Source organism: Trachurus japonicus, chromosome 23 (genome assembly GCF_045865225.1).
Source record: "Trachurus japonicus isolate A0001 chromosome 23, Traja_1.0".
Classification (NCBI taxonomy): Eukaryota; Metazoa; Chordata; class Actinopteri; order Carangiformes; family Carangidae; genus Trachurus; species Trachurus japonicus.
Window position 1 is genome coordinate 25,653,088 of NC_140929.1, and position 21,511 is coordinate 25,674,598.

General features: G+C 41.7%; 1 protein-coding gene across 6 annotated transcripts in view; it reads left to right on the top strand.

Annotated features, from left to right (window-relative positions):
- Positions 1-21,511, top strand: part of celsr1a (cadherin EGF LAG seven-pass G-type receptor 1a) — a 117,269-nt gene that overhangs the window by 68,061 nt on the left and 27,697 nt on the right. For all 6 annotated transcript variants that reach the window (XM_085768654.1, XM_085768657.1, XM_085768656.1 and 3 more), the window contains 7 exons: positions 11,917-12,074; positions 13,852-14,015; positions 14,161-14,286; positions 20,420-20,586; positions 20,697-20,882; positions 20,992-21,105; positions 21,265-21,439. In XM_085768654.1, the coding sequence (XP_085624780.1) occupies positions 11,917-12,074; positions 13,852-14,015; positions 14,161-14,286; positions 20,420-20,586; positions 20,697-20,882; positions 20,992-21,105; positions 21,265-21,439 (1,090 nt within the window). The remainder of the gene's footprint in view (positions 1-11,916; positions 12,075-13,851; positions 14,016-14,160; positions 14,287-20,419; positions 20,587-20,696; positions 20,883-20,991; positions 21,106-21,264; positions 21,440-21,511) is intronic.

Sequence of the window (21,511 nt, forward strand, 5' to 3'; positions counted from 1 at the left end):
TGGTCTCGACTGTTGACAGGACTCTAGTAGGTTTTGCTGCTTCTCTGGTTTTGGTTTGGCTGTGGACATTTTGTGGACCTAGTAACTTGGCTTTCTTCTGTCTGTTTCTGATGTCTGGGTGAAGTTAGTTGTTTTTTTGTGAAGTGGCAAAATTGTTTGCTTATTACTGTCGTGTGTCGATCAGCGGAGAGTGCGACGTAATGCATGTGTATCTATGTTACCTGGGTCAGCCTGGTGTTGCATGCTCAGGTCTTACATGCAGGTGGCATAAAATCAACACACAGCTTGATCCAGATCTGTTCTTGTGCTGTGTGAATAAATCTCTGGATTACACTCACCTCACTTTACTTCCTGAACTCAGCACGTCCAGTTGTAGGCTGCACACATTTGTCATGTATACAGTATCCAGACAGGTCAGAGGTATGGGTGGATTATGCTGGCGAGGCAGGGAGGACAGTTTAGAGAAGGGGATCAAGGTTTTCTCTCACTGAATTACGTCATTGCATCGCTGGTGCATCTTTTTTGGCTTTATGTGAAAGTTTATACAAATATTCTTGTTATCTTCACATGTAGCTATATCACTGTCCTCCTCCACATCTTTGTCTGCTTTACTTCTTCGTCAGGCCTGAGGAGCTTACTTATATCAAAAAAAAAATGACGCAGTAACGCGCTTCTTGCTCATCTGTCAGCTCCCATTCAGGTTTGTTCAGGTGAAATGAACATATCTGAGCTCTGGCAGGTAGACAGACAGACTGACACACAGGTAGGTCTATCAGTCAGTTGGTCGGTCGACACCCATTAAGCACTGATTGTGTTTTCCTTGGCAGCAGAGAGCTGAAGTACCGATTCTGTCAAAGAGGATTAGGGATCCTCAGAAATCTTTAACGACGGCTGCTGTAATGAGCGTGAATGGAAAATGTGGCAGGGCTGACATGCTGCTGTTTCAAGTCTAACTTAGTTTGAGGGATCTTTATTTGGATTGTACTGTTTGCTCAGCGTTAATGAGAGAATTAACAAAAATAATAGCGGGATAGTATCATGAACAGCAAACTGCTACACCTGGTGCAGGCTCTCGGCTTTTTAGTGGTCTACAGCCGCTCTGATCTACAGGTGTATCTTTTATATATGTGTGTGTGTATGTGTATTTTCATTTATTTATATGTATAAATATAATAAACATACTAAGAATATATCATGATTAAAAATCTAGTTTGCTCACTGTTTGGCATGAAATGTGCCTGCACCACAAATTTCAGTAGCCTATGTATTATGGATATAGGACAAAATATATCATGTAATATGGGCCTGTTAAATACATATCATGATTGATAATTGATGTGAAATATTATTTTATTGTAAGAAGAAGACATTTCATCATATAGAATAAATACTAGGCAACTAAATTTAATATTTGCAGGTCGAAGTAGAAGATAATGAACATTACTGAGTACAATCCTCAGGTTACATGAGTAACGCTGGTTCTGTGAGTAGACGTTTAGATCCCCTTATACATTCACATGAGCACTTACTTCATTATGACAGCCCTGCACTGGGACGAGGTGTGTGATCTTTTCTTGAACCAGATCAAAGTGCGACAATCCACAACATCAACTGCGTGTTTATCTTTGTTACCATGACAATGAGGGTCCAGTAGGCTTGTTGTTTAATTCAAATATAGGGAGGAGCAACTTTTATGGTCATTGAGAGTCTGTTGACCAGAGCCCCCTCGTCTTTACACTTCATACGTACTCAGTGTCACTTCAAAGCCCAGCTGCTCTTTATACATATCTCCAGGCTAACAAGATAAACTGTCCTAAAACTCTGGGGGCTAGTTGCCTGGGAAACCAGTACTACTGCCTTCACTGTAGGTGAGCTCCGACTTGTTTGACCAAACAGTAGATTTTTTTTTTTTTACTTGTTAGGCAAGGCAATTTTATTTGTATAGCCCATTTTTACAAACAGTTTGTCTCAAAGGGCTTTACACAGCATCATAACAGCATCCTCTGACCTCTGACCCTCACATCCACTGAGGAAAAACTCCCAAGAAAAAAAAGGGAGACACTTCAGGGTGAGCAACAGAGGAGGGATCCTTCACCCAGAACAGGCAGACGTACAATAGATGTTGTATACAGACAAGAAAACAGTTAACAACATGGAATATGGAAAAACATACAATGCATACAATGGTTAAGCTTTATGGAACAAGCAACTGTCAATTAAGATCAATTAAGTGTTGTTCGTCTTATAGCTACAGGTAGAACTGAAGCAACATTCAACAATATAACTCCCAACACAGGCATTTTAACAAATAGCTAGTTAGTGTGTTCTCAAAATGAGCAGTGTCAAAGAGATCAAAAAAGTTTTCAGTCTTTAACACACACATAGGTTGAACCTTTATATGCAAGTGTGTGTGCGAGTGTGCAGCGCTGTGTCATCGAGGTATGAAGATAAATCTGATGAATCTGACACTACAGACCGCCCCCCTAAATACACGACCAGCTAACTCACTACATCCCTATATCTGTGTCATGCCTATCTATTTCTCTTCACCCTCTCCCATTTTTACATTCCTTCCCCACTCTTCTGTGATGCGTGGGAGTGTCTGTGTGTCTGTGTGTGTGTGTGTGTGTCACAAAGGAGGAAATTTCACACAGCTCACCTAGCATGACCTAAAAATCTCCTGTTAACGCTGAGAGAGGCAGGCAGAGGAATTTTGGGGAGAAGAGAGAAGAGGAGATAAACTGCTGTGTAGGAAGTGGAGGGAGAGAGATGGAGTCCATATACTAGTTTATACCCACTCTCAACTTCTGACGCTAATGTATCTCCCTCCTTTCTTGCTTCGCCTCTCCGTCTCCTCATCTTTCTCTCTTATCTTGTCCCACTTATGTATATCGTTCATCTCTTATGCGATTCCTATCAGGCCCGGCTTTTCCTGCCAAACATTAGCATCATTCCTGGAGATCCTCAGAGCTGTTAACATAATGGTGAGATGGTCACTGTAGAGGCACTTATGCCAAGAGGTAGATGAGAGAAGTGATACCACTGTTTTATCTGTAAACTAAATATGAAGGTAGAGCCAGGAGGGGATTAGCCTAGTTTAGCATTGAGAGCATGGAAAACCCACAACCTGCTGTCTTTACTCTTTGGCTCTTTGTTTATCTTAAAGAAAAACTACATATAACACACTAAATAGTCAGGTTTATATGTTCACAGAGGAAATCCTTCAAAGTCACAGTTCTATAGTTGCAGACTGTGGATTATTGAATTAAATTGTATTTACATATTTATTGTCCCAGAGGGCCAGTGGGGTTTACAGTAGGGCCCGACCGATTTATCGGCGAGCCGATTAAATCGGCCGATTATAGCCCGTTTGAGAATAATCGGTAATCGGCCAAAACTCGCCGATTGTCGCCGATATTTTCAGAAATAAAATGCAGGGAATAAGACTTGGTTTTACTTTGAAAATGTTCCCCCATTTGAAAAGATCCCCCGACATTAGGTTATTTATCCTGTAGAGGGCGCATCCAACTGCATCCACTAACCACCTCACAGCCATAGACTCACACCAACACCAACACACCTGCAGAGTGACTGATCTGCAGCAGCAGGACACGCTCCGCCATAGCCTTGTCACTCACACACATCACACAGCTTATTAACAACTTGATTAACTGTTAACTGTCTCAAAACCATTGTTGCTGCTGGCTTGCTTTTTACTTTTTTTCTTTTTTCTTTTTTTTTTTTACACCGCGGTCGGGTTGTGAATTAATTAATTAATGCTCGTCTCCGGCCGTGTTGGGTCCGAGATTCAACAAGCCGGTCGGGTTTTACAGTTATTACCGGCAGTACAGTAGCTACGCCCGTTTATCAATAAACACAGTGGATGAGGAGGGTGAGTGACTGAGCTCAGGCTGTGTGGGGGGCGGGGGGGCGGTGGTGCGGGTCTCTGACTGCAGCGGGACAATCATGTCTCTGCTCCGTGACACACTGAGCTCTGTGGGACTGGGGCTCGCGGCAGCACCCGCTAAACATTGAAAACAGCGGTGATACGTGCTTCCACTTCGAGTTCAACAAACCAGAAACGTCTGGAACAACACTGGAAAAAGTCGCTTTTCAAAAAAAAAAAAAAAAGAGAGCGAGAGAGAGAGAGAGAGAGACCGCGGTGCCGTGTAAAAACAACAACAATAACAAAAAAGTGTCACGTGTCATGACTTTCTGTATCTGGCCCTTCAAAATAAAAGCCCTATAGCCTTTCACAGTTCAGTCATTGATTTTGACTTAATTTTGACAAGACAGTACTCCAAATGTTGTTGTTTTTTCCTGCAACCAATTGACCAATGAAAATTTGGCAGCCCTAATTTATATATTATATAATATATGTAGATATATTACTTAAATTAATAAAATTGTAAAACTTTATTAAAAAAAAAAATAATCGGCCGATTAATCGGTTATCGGATTTTTTTCCCCCTAATAATCGGCATCGGCATCGGCCCCAAAAAATCCATATCGGTCGGGCCCTAGTTTACAGTAGCCTCAAACACATAAAAACACTAAAGAACAGTAAAAATAGTATGAATACAGAAGTACAATTAACACATAGATGGCATCAGTAATTTACAGCTGATTAAGATATTTAACAGCTGATGGAATGAATGATCTCAGAAATCACATTAAAGTCACATCAACATGCTAAAAAAGTATCATCAGAATTGCAAAAACTTCTGGTTTAAAATAAAAACAAATTGTAAGTAAATCAGATCTACAATAAGGAAGAAAAAAACTGACCATTGACTTATTTCCCTTATTCAAGGGAAATAAGTCAAAGAGACCAAAGCTGCCTGTAAGATGTGCTCAAACAAATGGGTGAAGGTATCAACCAGAAGGTAATACCATTGATGTCAGTGTATATGTGCAGGTGTCCATGTTAGTGGAGTTGTAGATGGACTTTCTGAAGTTGTTCCCAACGGGATTCAGTTACACTCTCCTCACTTTTTGTGTCGTCTGCACATTTTTTTTGCTGCTTGAAAGCTACAGCAACAATGGCCGCCGTCCATCTGTTACACTGACAGACAGAAGTGTGATGATGTGACACATGTGGCATGACGGCTTCAACATGGGACATCGTAGCCCTGTGTGTGTGTGTGTGTGTGTGTGTGTGTGTGTGTGTGTGTGTGTGTGTGTGTGTGTGTGTGTGTGTGTGTGTGTGTGTGTGTGTGTTTGAATAATTCACTCTTCTAGGTTTACATAGCCAGAGGGTAGGTGAGGTAATGTGGACATGACAGAGGTTGTTGCTGCCAGAGGGAGGATGGGACACATTAGCCTGTGCATGACAGAGCCAAAAAATCTACTTACACACACACACACACACACACCCTTCTAAGAGAGATATTGATCTATTGTTGTTGGTTCAATGCCCTTTTATTTTGGCTCCAGTTTTTCTGCAGTTCATGTTGCCTCAGTTTAACTGCTGCACACACACACACACACACACACACACACACACACACACACACACACACACACACACACACACACACACACACACACAGCTTAAAGCATCAAGAGATATCACATTTTCAAAAGTCCATCAAGTTTCATTCTCATCCAGGAGAAACAGAAACAATGGCATTTCCTCAGGCCAGCCCAAATCAAATACAGGACAGCGCGCCCCGTTTTCCTTTATTATCAAAATGAACTCCCTGGCTGTCTGCAGCTCTGGTAGCCGCTTCCTGCCTCACACACACACACACACACACACACACACGATGCTTACTCACTCAACACACATGCTCAAACACATTCTGCAGACATCCTTCCCATACTCCCAAAACACACACACAAACACATAATCACCAGTGAACATTCCCTCCATCCCACCCTCCACACACACACACACACACACAGGTCATTAGCTGCTCATTTTGACCGTGTTTAGGTGTTTTTTGACGAATATGTCGAACCATGTTTTTGCGTGTAACTGGATCTGTGCAGCCAGATCTTCATCCTAGCTGCAGGGCTGATTGAGTTGTCATGTGGTGTTTGACAGGCAGCTCGCTGGTAAGAGAGGTGTCAGTGTGTGTCTGTGTTGGTGGGAAAGAGATGGGGTGTGTGTGTTTGGATGGGTCTTTGTCCTGCGTCTGGGTTCAGAAAAAGAGTGGGCGTTTTGATTACAGTTGGCAGAATTTTAGGTGTTTTACTTCATGTGTATGTGAAAGGGGTTGTGTGTGTGTGTGTGTGTGTGTGTGTGTGTGTGTGTGTGTGTGTGTGTGTGTGTGTGTGTGTGTGTGTGTGTGTGTGCGTGCACTTTCCCACCCGCTCGTGTCCTCTCCCTTTCTCGCCTTTGTGGCTAGCTGTGGGGATCAAGTGCGTTACCATGGCTGCAGCAAGCCTATCGCCCCTGGAGACGACACCTTAGAGAGAGGGAATCTTCAGCAGCTTAGAGTGGAGGTGGAGGGTGAATGAGAGACTCTCATGGGGCCCTCAAAGTGAGGGGCCAAGTGCACTCTCAAATGAGGGGTCAGAGAGAAGCCTGAAACTATATACAGTCGTACTGGTCTTCATTAGACCTGTTTTCACCTCAGTGAAAAGTAGCGTTCTGCTCAGGACATGACACCCAGGGGCCAGGAGTGAAGAGACGTTTACAAAGAAACTAAGAATTCATCTTATGTGGAATTAGAGAGAGTCCTGAGTGAGATTATTCAATCACGAGGGCTTTCTAAACTGGCTAGGACTAAAATACACTGAAGTGGTTTGACGTAAGGACGGATTTGAATTCACAAACACTTTTAAAGCTTTTTAAGTGTTAATGTAGTTTGTCTCCCAAAAGTAAATTTAAAAAATCCAAAGTTATTCTTAGAAGAAAGCGAGCAGACATGAGAAAAATGTCTTTGAGTCTTCATAGTTTGGCTTCTTCTTCATTAAGACAATAAGACGTCTCATCTGTGTCCAGTTTTAGTTTTCACCCTCTACAGCTGTTTTGTACTTAAAACAGTAAATAGAGTTGTTTACATGTTCTACTTTCTATGGTGATTTAAGTGTTGATCTTCTAAAGAACAACTTAGAAAAAAAGATAGGTCATCTATTAAGTTTTTCTTAGTTTTATGCATCTAATGCTTCTTACATTTTTTCTTCTTCCATTACAAGGTACTTCCTTTTTAGTGTTGTTTAGACAGCAATCTAGATTAGGTTTATATGAATTAGTTGCAGTCTGGGCCTGGTTGTATGCATGATGTAATTAAAATAATAATAAACTATAAAAAGCATGAGCTTGAACAGTTATAAGTAACAGCTGCAGTAATGCTCCTATATCCCTGACATATTTCACACACTAAATGCACGTAGTGACACATATAGTGTACATCATCACATCAGCACATGTAACAGCTGCACCCCCTGAGATTTTGGGCTGTGGGTCCATTATGTGTGACATGTGGGAAGCTCTTTCTCCCTCACCGTGTTTTGCTTCCCGGCTTCCTCTGTCTTTATCTCATACCTCGTTCGCTTGACTGAATTCTAAAGTAACGATAAGATTGCGATCAGTGTGACTTCGGATTCACATGAAGAATCTTTTATCTGCCTTTTGTAGCGGTGGAGGAGCCTTTATGCAGTTATCACACTTTCCCTCTCATTTTCATTTGCATGCTAGTTTTTGAAAAGTAATTTGGAGTTCATTGTTCGACTATACCCATATTTCTATGATTTTATTGTAGAGAATAATTCAGCACCATACGTGTATGTCTTGCCTTAATTAAGAGAGTGAGAAAAAAAGGGGGATAAGCAAATATTTCCTCTGGGATAGTTTTAATGTCACACCTTCATAGTGTCTGGTCAAATCAAATTCCTCTACTTTTTAGTGGCCTTTCCTTCACCATCATTCACGTTCTTTGACCATTTTGGGAGTTTGTGTTCAGCTCTTCATTGTAGTCCTGCTGCTGGCTGCTCAGTGCCAACATTTTCTCCAGCTTCAAGCCACAGGCTCTGCTGCTTTCTGAACAAAGCTAGACCAGACTTTTTTTTGTTCCTCCACATGGTTGCCCACAGGGACATTCAGCCATGCATATTTCACAGCAGGCTAATGCATAAGGACATCCTAATTACCAGGGATGTGTTTAATCACACTTTTGTCCTCGAGTCTGTGTGAATATCCAAACCTGCTGAGTACATACAGTAGTATTTATTGCAATTCCCCCACCTGAGTGCAGCTATGACACACATTTCCTGAAGTGCAGTCCACGTGGTTCCAGGAAGTTACATAACCACATGATAATAAATCATGACACTTGAAGTTTTTCAAACACACCGTCCCTTCGTTTTCTTCTTTGAGTTACGGTGCGCGAGCCAACGCAGGGAGGCCCCAACATGAGTTTACTGGTACACGCGTCGCGTGGGCCGCCTCAGGTTACTATGGTGATGGATGGGGCTGGACAGTGGGTTGGTTTTACACAAGTAGGCACCTGCAGGTACTTGTGAAGACGGGTGTGGTTTCCCTGCAGCTTGTTTGATGTATGGTCCAGATACAAGGTGCACAGACTGTTCGATGTTAGTGACTCTAGAAAGGAAAAAAGCAAACATTTGACCAGAAATGATGAATCCTGACACAATACATTTTCATCATATTTTTTTAAATTACAGAATATTATCATTTTAAAACAGGTAGAGGTAGGGGTAGAGATGTTATGTAAAACAGCAGCAAAGGATGTTTTATGTAAATGTTAGGGGTGTGACGAGATCTCGTCCCACGAGATCTCGCGAGATTAAACTCGACGATATTTCTCGTTGCATTAAAAATCTGTCTCGCGAGATTATTATTTTTTTTTTTTAATGTTAAAAAAATGTAAAGCAGGGTTTCCACTACCAGTTACCATTACTTTGCACCCCTTTCCACTACACAGTTAGACTCGACTTGGTTTAGGTGCTTTTCAGTCACAGCTGAGGTCTCATAGTTCCTCCTCAGTAAAAACGAAACTTATCAACCAGCGCATCCAGTGTTCACCATTAATTAACGACTCTGTGGCGGCCGCAACGCTCTCTCTCTCTCTCTCTCGCTGGCGCACAGACACGCACTCACACACACACACGGGCACATGGACAGGTCGCGTTGTGACGGTCATAAACATATGCGCTAAATTGCGCTCACAAATTACTCTCCGCCCCCCATTAGACCGTCCGCCATGGGAGGGGGGGGTCGCTGCCACTACTTAAAAAAAAAAAATCCCTGAGGAAACACTGCACATAATATTGTTTGCACTTGAAAAAAAGAGGGAAATATTTAATTTTATTTAATTTATTTTAACTTTTATAAATTTTTGTTTTAGTTTTGTGGAAGAAGAAATGTATTTAAAGCTCGTGCTTACATCATGCATGTTAATAGTTATAATAAAACATTTCAAAATGCATGTGCAACTCTGTTAAACAAAAGTCTGTTGGTCCAGTCATATATTTTGTCATTGTAGTTTTCTTAAAATCTCGTCTCGTCTCGATCTCGTGAACCCAATCTCGTGTCTCGTCTCGTCTCGTGAGATGAGCGTCTCGTCACACCCCTAGTAAATGTACATTTTTAGAGATTTTAGAAGTTTCACAGCTTGGTCATTCACTCTTTTTTTTTAAGAAAATGTTAAGAAAGTGAGCTTAGAAGTGGCAGAGAACGAAAACAGCAGCGGTATCAGAGGTGCTGTTTGTCTTCATGGAAAGTGTGAAAGTGTTTTTCTGTAGAATCAGTGGAAACAGGGCATGAGGATGGGAGTGGCAGCGACAAACTACAATGCAACTCCCTGTGGGGTGGAAAATATGCCGAACCGGAGCCCACCTGAGCCAAAATACAAGACACTGCTCCCCTCTGTTGTTTTGTATTTTTTAATACCCGTCTGCCAGCCTCTCCTTTGTCTTTCCTTTTCGGGCTCTGATTTCTGGTCAGTCTACTGCCCTATTTTTGTCTGTTGCTCTATCTTTTCTGTTTTCGCCCTCTTTTTTTTCCTCCTCCTTTGCTGCGTCCCCGCCCCACCAGTATCTCATTACTCTAATCCTATTTATGTGGGAGACAAACATGCACACATATTGTCTATCTATCCAGTCCTCTTTCTTCCCCCTCCTCTCTTCCGTTACTTTTATCTATCTTTCTCTCATTTCATACAAAATGCAACAAACTGCCTGAAAATGCAGCTGTGAAAATATATTGAGGCAATTTAATTTCCTGAGCAATATAAATGAAAAAAGTTACAACTTTTACTTTACATTTTGTAACATAGGCCTTAAAAAGAGACGCCACCTTGGTGGTTTGAAAGTCTCTCTTGTTATCACTCAACCTGTCAGCCTTAAAGTACCCAGGGTGACTTATGTAAACATCCCTGTGATCAGATCTGGGATCTGTTTTCCCATTGTTGCGTTGTCTACAGGAGAGAGTAGACCTTTTAACCATTTCCTTTACTGGGAGCCACAAAAGAGTAATTGTAAAATATAGGATTGTATCTGTTGGTAAAACTGTCACCAGGTCACTCATGTTTTACCAACTTTATGTCTTGTCTTTTCATTTTAATGAAAAGAGTTACTATTCCTAATTGGTTGAAACATTTTAAAGGTAAACTCAACTCAAAAACCTTCTGCCTCTGGTTCCAAGTCCACATGAAGGAAATGCCCCATTGAACTTCGGTCTCAGGTTAGATATTACAAGAACTAAAGCGATTTGGTGGCCTGATTTTCTAAGCTGATCCACATTTTCTCAGATCAACATTTGTCGGCCACAAGCCTTGATGAAGGAATTAGCCTACTTTGTAATCAGTAGGTGCGAGGAAATGCACAATGGGCTTTTTGTCGCCTTAAGCCAGCGGGGGCCTGTGTGCCTCTACTGCAGGTTGGCTAAAGTCAGACTCAGCTCCACATTGTTTGTGTCGTGCTGACCCACAGTGAAGGAGCACCAAAGGCCGGTTCGCTCGGATTGAATGACAAGAAACAAAGAAATAAATCAAGCATTAAATTTTAACTAAACTCTGTCCGTGGAGTTTACCATAACAATCCAGTGTAAAAACAACCAGGTGGACAAGAAGAGATGCCTGTAGTGTAGAACTGTGGTTCCCTGTCTTTGTCAGTACCCGCACAGTCCTGTCAGACAAAACTTAAGCACCCCTGTATCAACACCACCAGTCATTCTGCCATATTTACATTTATTTTTCAAACTAAAACTGGTATAACAAATGTTGGATGATGGTTAACTTTACACTACATTGTTACATTTGACTGTATTAACAGTTTTCTGAAGTCTCTTTAAGTTTTAAAACCATCATTGGGAGAAGCTAAATCCTTTACTTTTAGCTCTTTCAGCCATTTTACATTTCTCGTAGCTAACTATCTCAACTGTCTATCTAGTATTTCATTTAACCAACATTTTTTACTGCTAATCTAGCATTTATTATCACCATATGTCCATGACTTCTTGCCAACAATGAGAACAATTTAGACATTTCCTAAAACTAACTATTGCAGTCATTCATGCATCACCTCTAGCAAACTGTCTATTCAAATTAACGCTTAGCCATTACTTTTAGTGCTTTTGACCATTGCCATCACTTGTAGTTAATGATTTATCCATAACATTTAGCTATTGTCACTTATTTTCAATATTTTAAGCTAACTCTAATGTTCATTCCACAATTTAGCTAATTCAGTAATAATGTATGGGTTTTAGTTCACTATTTGAAAAAAAAAGATCCTTCTCCTTCCACTGACATCCATTTACTGTATCTGTTGCTTTTACAGTAGCTAACTGCTATCCATTATTCAATCCTTTTAGCTATTTCAATTATTTACTTACTATTCTAAAAGCTTACATTAGTAAACATTAGTTAGCTAACTGGCTTCGCCTCTCTGCTTGCTTGCTTTTTTTGTTGATCAATGCAGTCTTTATCTGATTTGATTTTTCAGCCAAACATCGGGCGTCTAGGCATCCCTCACGGACCCTCTGGAGAAAAGGTGGCTGTGGTCGCAGTGGATGACTGTGACATCTCCATGGCGATTCGCTTTGGGAAGCAAATCGGCAACTACTCCTGTGCTGCCCAGGGCACTCAGACCGGACAGAAGAAGTAGGGTGTTTTTTGTTGTTGTTTTTTTGTGTGTGTGTCTTTCTCTTTCATTCATGTTTTTCCCTCACACGCACTTGACTTTATGCAGGAAAAAATTTATATCAAGCAAGTATTTTGAATGACAGGCTTAAACTTATGAACTTCATTTGGCCCTGTATTTAAATATATATGTACTTCCCTTCAGGAAAAAAACTAATAGGAAAATATGTTGCACTCCGGGGCTATGTTTGACTTCATAACAACTTATTACACAACTGTCATCCTCGCTTCCTTTTGTCTTTTAATCTCTGTGCTGATCTGGTGGCCCCTCTGCTGTCAGACACAGCCTTAGACAACCAAAAGCTCATCTAAACCCAGGCTTAATGCGCCTTACTCTGTGTTTACCAGGGACTAATTGATTCTTATTTTTATTGCGTGAGAGTTTTTTTTAATGAGTCTTTTGGGAAGCTAACATGCTGAGACAAATTAAGTATTCAGAGGGTAGAGAGAGAGAAAGAGAAAGAGAAAGAGAGAGAGAGACTTCAAAGAGGAGTTAATGAGGTTGCATTCCTCTAGGAACTTGTTGCACAGGTTGCATGCGCTGAGAGGCATTTAGATTGTACTTTAAGTATGTCAAGCACGAGTTTACAAACATACATTACACCAGTGCATCATGCAGTGCAGCAAGCGGCTGAAAGTTTTCCCTTTGGGAAATATCCTGACATGATCCAGACTGTCACAAGACGGAGGAGGGAACCACTTTGTCTTCAGTGCTGCTGCCAGTGACTGTAAACGTCTCCCTGAGTGGTCGGTCAGACTTCTCTGTTTTTACTTGATTTCCTGCCAAAGGTGCTGGGTGCTATGGTTCAACAAGCACGATGTTGTACAAGCCACTTGATCAAACATTAGAGAACTCGTTTATTTGTTTTCTGTTTATGGCCTGCATATTCAGGATGGGAATCACTGGCTACAGATATGAGGGGGTTAATATCTGTTGATGTCTGGCCATATATAGAAATGAAATGTGATTTTCAGGCTTGGTCTGTCATGGCATCTAATGTCAATGTATTGTACTGAAAATACTGATAGACTCAGACATTGCATTATTAAGCTAGATTTAAACCATCATCACTTTTCTACATGTGTAGTTTTACTTTACTACCAGTCCTCTCCCTGCAAAGATTCTCCTAGAAAATGCATTTCAGTATTTGAATAAATAAAATTTAAATACTGACATATTCATGCGTAACATTTGAATATTTAAATGAGTCATTATTCTCCATTGGCATTTCCAAATAAAAAACACTGTCTGATGTTATGATGTATACTGTTGCTCTAAAATCATTTCCCCTCTGTGAATTCCTGAAAGACCCTTTGAATAAGCTCCACATGCTCCTGGCCGTGCAACAGTGTTTGTACTATACATGCACACAATTCATACATTCAGCGATTTGGACTTTTTTTGTGCAGCACATTAAATCTCAAAGGCCTGTGCGTTTTGATCTTAAGGGGCTCGAGGGGTGTAAGCAGCTCCCTACATGGCCTACTGTGTTGATGCTGAGTAGCTGTTTCACCTTGCACAGCTTATACCAGTCATGCCAATCGTCCATGCCTGACCTCTCTTATCCTTTCTGGGGTAAAGTCTGGGCATCAATAGGCCGTCACAGTTCTCAAACATTCACAGTCTGGGTTTATTCCTCGTTGACTTTGAATCTTTTACCATAGATCTGGGCAACCAAAGAATTTCAACCTTTATTCAACTATGTTATTCTTATCACTTGTCCCTTGTCGTCTGCAGGTCACTGGACTTAACAGGACCGCTGTTGCTAGGTGGCGTCCCCAACCTGCCAGAGGATTTCCCGGTCAGGAACAGAGACTTCGTGGGCTGCATGAGAAACCTCAGAATCGACAGCAAACCCATCGACATGGCCAGCTACATCGCTAACAACGGCACCTCAGAAGGTTGGACATACTGTATATAGACACTGTAAACCGAAGCCACGTCCAGAGCGGTGGAGTGAAGTGAAGTGCTATAAAGCCCCTAAACAGATACCTTCTTTTGTATACACTGATATTAATAATTGTTTTAATGCATTTTAATCTTCAGGTTGTCCTGCAAAGAAAAACTTCTGCACAAATGAGGTGTGTCTGAACGGAGGAGTGTGTGTCAGCAAGTGGAACACCTACAGCTGCGAGTGCCCGACTGGTTACGGTGGCAAGAACTGTGATCAAGGTAAAAAAAATTAACTCTTGTCTGTATTTCTGTTTCTATGGCAGCGTGTACATTTGTCTCGTCCGTGTGCACGTGTGTGTGTTTACCTGCAGAAAATGTGTACATGCATGTACATTTTCAGGAAATACTGTGTGTGTGGGGAGACGAGCCGCTCCTCCTCTGACTCAGTGTGACTCAGCCTCTGCTCGCCACTGTACTGACGCCGAATATGGCCTCAGGTTTGGAGTTCTAGGACAAAGATCAAGTTCTGACTCACTCCTCAAAGCCCAGGCTCAAAGGATGAAACAATAGACAGCACACACACACACACACACACATTGTACCGACCCTATACCTGTCACCGTTGCCACCCCAGCACACATGTGAGATGGAGGTCATGTTACTGTAGTGCAGACTTGGTATATACAGTGTCAATAGCCATATGCACAGATTGATTTATTATGTATAAGAGGTAACAGGTTTGTGTTTTCCTTGTCAGCCAAAGGAATATAAAGGATCGCCGCTTTCCAACAGTGTTTTTATTTAACCTGCATAACCCATCTCCTTTTCTTCTACAGTAAGGAGAGAACTTTGATTTCTCCCCTTCAGGGCGAGCTTCCAAACAATGTGTGAAGGTGTGAATACTTCTCTTTCCCCCACTTGTCTGTGAGGTAGCCGCCCTAGCCCAGTGCCAGGCTCTCCGGTATCCAGTATCTGAACTGGGCCGGGATCACAGCGAGCCGGGAAGAGGTTTTGGCCGCTCCGCTGCTTGTTGACACATTTGGTTTGAGGCTCCACACGCCTTTCGCTGCCACATGTGAAACGGGAGATTTGTTATCATTTGTTTTAACGCTGCCAAGCTCATTGAGACCAGACTGACATTAAAAAACACTCCACAGGAAGTTGCGTGCCTGCTCAGGAGGTTTCCTCTTTCTTTATATTGTTTTAGTTCAGGTTTCAATCGTACAGTTCATTTCTATCAAAGACGAGGAATGAGTTCTGTCATGCAAAGTTAAAGCCAGGCTAAAAATAAGCACGCTGTGGTCTGTAAAACACTGGTGCTTGCCCATGGGTGGTATTCACTTGTTATGACAAGCACATCTCAGAGTTTTGAATGTCTGGACCCGTGTCATACAGGCTGTTGCAGTAATTAAAATCTGTTTATAGTCAACATACCTGCTTAATAAGTTAATATATTTGAGACAAGCTGAGAAAACAGGTGTGAAAAGTGTTATGATATGGATATTAGTGTCAGTTTGGATTGTAACTGGACAAACTAAAACTCTGCTGCCTCTGCTCTCCCATCTACAAACAGTAGCTACTGGGCAGTGTCAACCTCAGCCTGAGTTCAAGCCCTGCTCAATACAACGGTGAAGAAAAACAGGAGGTTTAAAATAGTTTAATAAGGAACAAACAAACGTGGTGAATGTCCAGGTCACAACTTGTCCACAAGAACGTTTTGGGGTTGTTGGATTGTAAATGGTAAATGGTAAATGGACTTGCACTTATATACTGTAGTGCTTTTCTAGTCTCTCGGACCACTCAAAGCACTTTACACTGTAGGTCACATTCACCTTTTCACACACACATTCATACAGCGCTGGGCATAGCGCAGGAAACTAAGCATTCACACACATTCATACAATGTGTGTATTTGATGAGTTTGATGAGGGACAGGGGACCTGTACCGTTCACCTCCATTGTGTTCGATGAGTAGTTTGTATGGGCAGAAATATGTGCCACCAGAAACTGAATTTGAATCATTCATATTTGAATTTGAATTGCTGAACTTGAATAATCGAATTGAAAATTTGAATTTGAATCACAATATTTGAAATTGTATTCTTTAATTTGAATCATTGCATTGAAAAACTGTATCTGAATAGTATAATTTGAAATTGAAAGCCAATGAAATTTGATCCTCACTGAAAATACAACTCTCTCACAATTCAAATTCAGTTTTCAAAATTCAGATTCAAAATTTCAAAATTCAAATTCAAATTCAAATTCAAATTCAGTTTTATTGTGACAGACATCCGGGTACTTGAAGGATGAAGGAAGAGCAATCGAGCTCAGATACACAGGACTCCTCGCCTGTGTATCTGAGTCATGGATCTATCTGAGCTCGTAGAGAGAGTGTAGCCGTGCTTAACGGGTTCAACTCTGGTGCCTCCACAGAAATCAGTCACGCGCCTCATACAGGAGCTGCTCTGCAGCGGCGGCGACAATTCTCAGTCTAAACTCGGCTGAAAAAAGAAAAAAGGAAGCCGTCTTCGCCGTGACTGGCAACTACGTCGTGACGGCGACATGTTTCAACAGCTGCTAATTAGCCAGGCTAACAGCGGCGCTGCCTGTAGCCGAGCGGCTACTTAGCGTTAACTGCGTTTACATCGATTAGCAGACCTTAGCAGACCTGAGGGGTTTACTCATGGATGTATTATATTATCCATGGGTAAACGAAGCAAGTTTTGTGTGTTAGCGAGGTATGTTGAGTCTAAAGCCGGGCTCTCCTGTACTACAAAGGTGGCTCTCTTTTAACCCGGCTAGATGTAATTTATGCTTAGCTCGTAACCTGGTCGCGACCAGGTTAAAATCGGCTATAAACGCGCCGCTATTTAACGATTTAACCTACAGCTGGCGTCAACTTTACTTCGAAAGTCCAGTGGAGCTGGATCAGATTAGCAGCTAGTTAGCAGCTAACGCTGATATCAAAAACATGTCGCCGTCACAACGTAGTTGCCGGTCACGGCGAAGACGGCTTCCTTTTTTCTTTTTTCAGCCGAGTTTAGACTGAGAATTGTCGCCGCCGCTGCAGCAGCAAAGACAGGAGCAGCTCCTGTATGAGGAGCGTGACTGATTTCTGTGGAGGCACCAGAGTTGAACCCGTTAAGCACGGCTACACTCTCTACGAGCTCAGATAGATCCATGACTCAGATACACAGGCGAGGAGTCCTGTATCTGAGCTCGATTGCTCTTCCTTCATCCTTCAAGTACCCGGATGTCTGTCACAATAAAACTGAATTTGAATTTGAATTTGAATTTGAATTTGAATTTTGAAATTTTGAAATTTTGAATCTGAATTTTGAAAACTGAATTTGAATTGTGAGAGAGTTGTATTTTCAGTGAGGATCAAATTTCATTGGCTTTCAATTTCAAATTATAGCCTACTATTCAGATACAGTTTTTCAATGCAATGATTCAAATTAAAGAATACAATTTCAAATTATGTGATTCAAATTCAAATTTTCAATTCGATTATTCAAGTTCAGCAATTCAAATTCAAATATGAATGATTCAAATTCAGTTTCTGGTGGCACATATTTCTGCCCATAAGTTTGCGTCTCTGCCCCGCGGATCTCAAAACAACATGCACCGATAATTAAAGGCAGTGAACCTACCCATATGACTACAAGTATTATGGAAATAGGCAAATTTGCCAAAATGTTGAACTATCCCTTTAAGGTGTTCATGCTCACATTGAAATATTTCAGATTACCTCACAATTTACCACAAATGTTAAAGGGGACCTATTATGCTTTTCCAGCTTTTCAGACTTTTATATGTGTTTAAAATGTTGGATAATGGTTCTAGAGGCCGTGGAAGTGTCATATCATGAGGTTAATGCATATGGAGGTAAACCCTGCTAGATAATTGAGATTCCTCTGCACACCTGTTACACTCGGTTGCGAGTTTTTTTTGACATGAGCTCGAGTCTACGTCATGGCGTGCCGGACTCCCCTACATGGTCATGCCGAGGTCTCTGCTCCAGCCGGCCCCGCCTCCTCCCATGCTGCTCTGTTGTGGCTGGTGTCACAGCGGAGAGCGAAGCGGACTACTTCCTGCTTCTTCCCTGCATGTTTTAGCGCTGTAACGTCACTTTACTAAGTTTTATTTAGAAGTTTACGCCGACGTTTCATGTAAGTGAAGCTGTACCTGTGTGAACAGCGACGTACCGCCGGGGCGACGTTGTTCGTCGGACCGACGTAACGCTGGACCGCCGGAGCACCGGAGCTCCGGAGCTGCAGCGGCTCCTCACACAGGCAGAGCCCGTCTGCAGGCCTCCTTGGCCGGGCAGGCGTCCGTGCTCATCGCGGTAGAGAAAACCCTCGCTGATAAACATGCCCGCAGGTTTTTTAGACGTTTACCGCCGTGTGGTTATTCTTTTTAGCAGAATGTTGGTCTCATTGATGAAATCTTGTGGCAGTTGAATTAGTTTGAATGAAAAGTGAAGCTGTGAGAAGGAGGAGGAGAGGAGCAGTGCTGCTGTAGTCTATGTGCACAAATCACCACATTTACATCAATAAATAACTGTTTTACAATGAACTGACCATTCTGCATATATTTTTAATTTATTTTATATATTTATTTTTGCATTTTTATATTACATGTTACATGGTTACAGTAGCCTACATGGCAAAGACTACTCTATACCATCTTTGGTTAGGGTGAGACTAGGTCATGGGCACATTTCATTACACAATGTAGACTGGTCAGATGCATACTGGAGATCTGGCAATTTGCCTACTGCAGATTTAGCTTTTGTTTGCATGTACATTTTGGCCAAATCATATCATATATATACCGCCCCGGTGTCCCAGCTCTCGTCTCTGCTGCACCGCGACACAAACACACTCCATAACCCGTAATCTTTTGTTCATAACAGTCAAGACTACACACACGGCGTAACATCGTATATGCTATGTAACGTTTTCCACCGCTCCATTTATTGATTTTTCACCAGCTTCGTTGTAAACAGATGCACATGGAAAAGAGGAGGTAACCAAACAGCGGAAAAGCGAGTGGACTTGTATCGCCCCCCTTTAAATGTCCCTTGAGGGTAAAGTGCTTAAAAGTAAATGGTCACACACTGATGGATCATACACACAGATACATCAGTAGATGCTCTTCTGAGAATGGGTTACTTTTTTTTATTGCAGCTCATGGAGGACTAAGCTTTTGCAAAACCTCTGTAAGTGGCTGCTGCTAAGAACAAATATGTGCTTTGTCTCATAATTACAGCTTTTGGATGTGTATATTTGTGAGTGCTTCAGGGGAAATATGTGCCCGGAGGACCCACATATGAGTGTATGCAGCAGATTATACAGGAAACACGACCTGTAGGCTCTGGTGAAAGACTGACCCATGTTGTGTGTCTGTGCATGTGCGTGTGTGGGTCTTGTGTGTTTCTTGATCTCTGTCAACTTTGACAAGAGTTTATACAGAATGTGTCGTGTCTGTGGGATTTTTCCTTCAGACACTGGGTGTTTGTCTAAGACTTATTGACATTCAGTAGTAATTATATCACATGCATATATAGTAAAAACAAAGAAGCTTGAAGTTCAGCACAATGACCAAACTATTGCTACTCAACATTTTGATTTAAGGATGTTTTGGTAACACTTTGACGCCTATCTCTGTAACGCATTATAACCATACTTATAATGAGGTATAATGCAGTTATAGCACTGTATAACTATAGTTATAAACACTCATAAATGATCATAAGGCTTTTTAACAATAATCATAACACACTATAAAGCATTTTATCATGACTTATAAGGTCAGGTATTATAATACGTTATAATTGTTAGTAACTCGCTGACAATGCCCACATTGATAATGCATTATAAATATATAACTATATTTATAATGCATTATCAATGTGTTATAATTGGCTTATAAACATGTAGAACTATCATTATAAACACTCATAAATTATCATTAGGCTTTATAACAATAAGCATAACACATTATAGAGCATTATAACTCTATTATAATACTTGACCTTATAAGCCATTATAAAATGCTCAAGCCTTATGATCATTTATGAGTGTTTATAACAATAGTTATACAGTGCTATAACTGCATTATAACTCATTATACATACGGTTATAATGTGTTATAAAGATAGGCGTCGAATAAAGTGTTACCAATGTTTTTATTTAAATTGTGGACACAGAAGCACAAAGGGGCAGATGACTTCGTACACTGTCAGGATTTTGGTCTTAACATTGTCCATCAGAACAAAAAAGCACATTTCCATTAATGCGCTTCACTGCACAAACACATGTCTGGCCTGCATCTATTTATCTCTTTATAAAAGCTTTGTCCACAGCCTGACTTGACTTCTCTCTCCATCTGTGTCTCTTCCTAGTGATGCCATCTCCTCAGTTCTTCGATGGCGAGGCGCTGGTTTCCTGGAGCAACCCAGACATCACCGTGGCCATCCCCTGGTACATGGGCCTCATGTTCCGCACCAGGCGGCCCGCTGGCACCCTCATGCAGGCCAATATCGGACCGTCATCCACCATCAACCTCATGGTAAGATATACAGGACATACAATGCAATTTTGTTTTCATCATAACAACTTCTTAGAATATCTTTACAGTGTGCCTTGTCATTACATCTCTTCATCTTCTCCACCATGCAGGTGAGTGAGCAGCAGGTCCGTATGGAGGTGTTGCTGAGGCAGCAGCTGGTGGCGTCGCTGAGCTTCCCACAAGTTCGGGTCAACGACGGGGAGTGGCACCACTTGTTGGTAGAATTAAGGAGCATTAAAGACGGGAAGGACATTAAATACACGGCCACTGTGTCCCTGGACTACAGCATGTACCAGGTACAGGATGTATGACATCACAAGTTGTGACTGTGCTACATATGGTTTGATTTAAAATGTTTCTTTTTTAGAAAAATGTTCTTATTCTTACTTTTGTATTTCTGAGCAGAAGTCAGTGGAGATTGGTAACGACCTGCCAGGTCTGAAGCTGCAAACTCTTCATGTTGGAGGTTTGCCTGGAGATGGAAACCGTGTCAGCAAAGGATTTGTTGGCTGCATACAGGTCAGTGTGTGTGTCTCACAGTATTGCATTTTGAGATTGTTATTGCACTTTTGAAAAGGACCAGCAGAGTTGTACCTTTCCTGTCCTTCTTCTCTTTTCTGCTTTCTTCCCTTCTTTCCTCGTCCTCATTGTGCTTCTTCTCCTCTCCACTCTCATCAGGGTGTGCGTATGGGCGAGACGTCCACCAACGTGGCCAACGTGAACATGGCTCAGGGCCTAAAGATCCGCGTGGAGGACGGATGCAACTTGGAAGATCCCTGCGACTCCAACATCTGCCCCGACAACAGCCACTGCAACGATGAGTGGAGCACACACTCCTGCGTCTGTGACCCAGGTAATACACAGAGGCATAAACACACACACTCTTAAGTCTTTATTTCACTCAGGTCAATTCTGGGCGTCATTC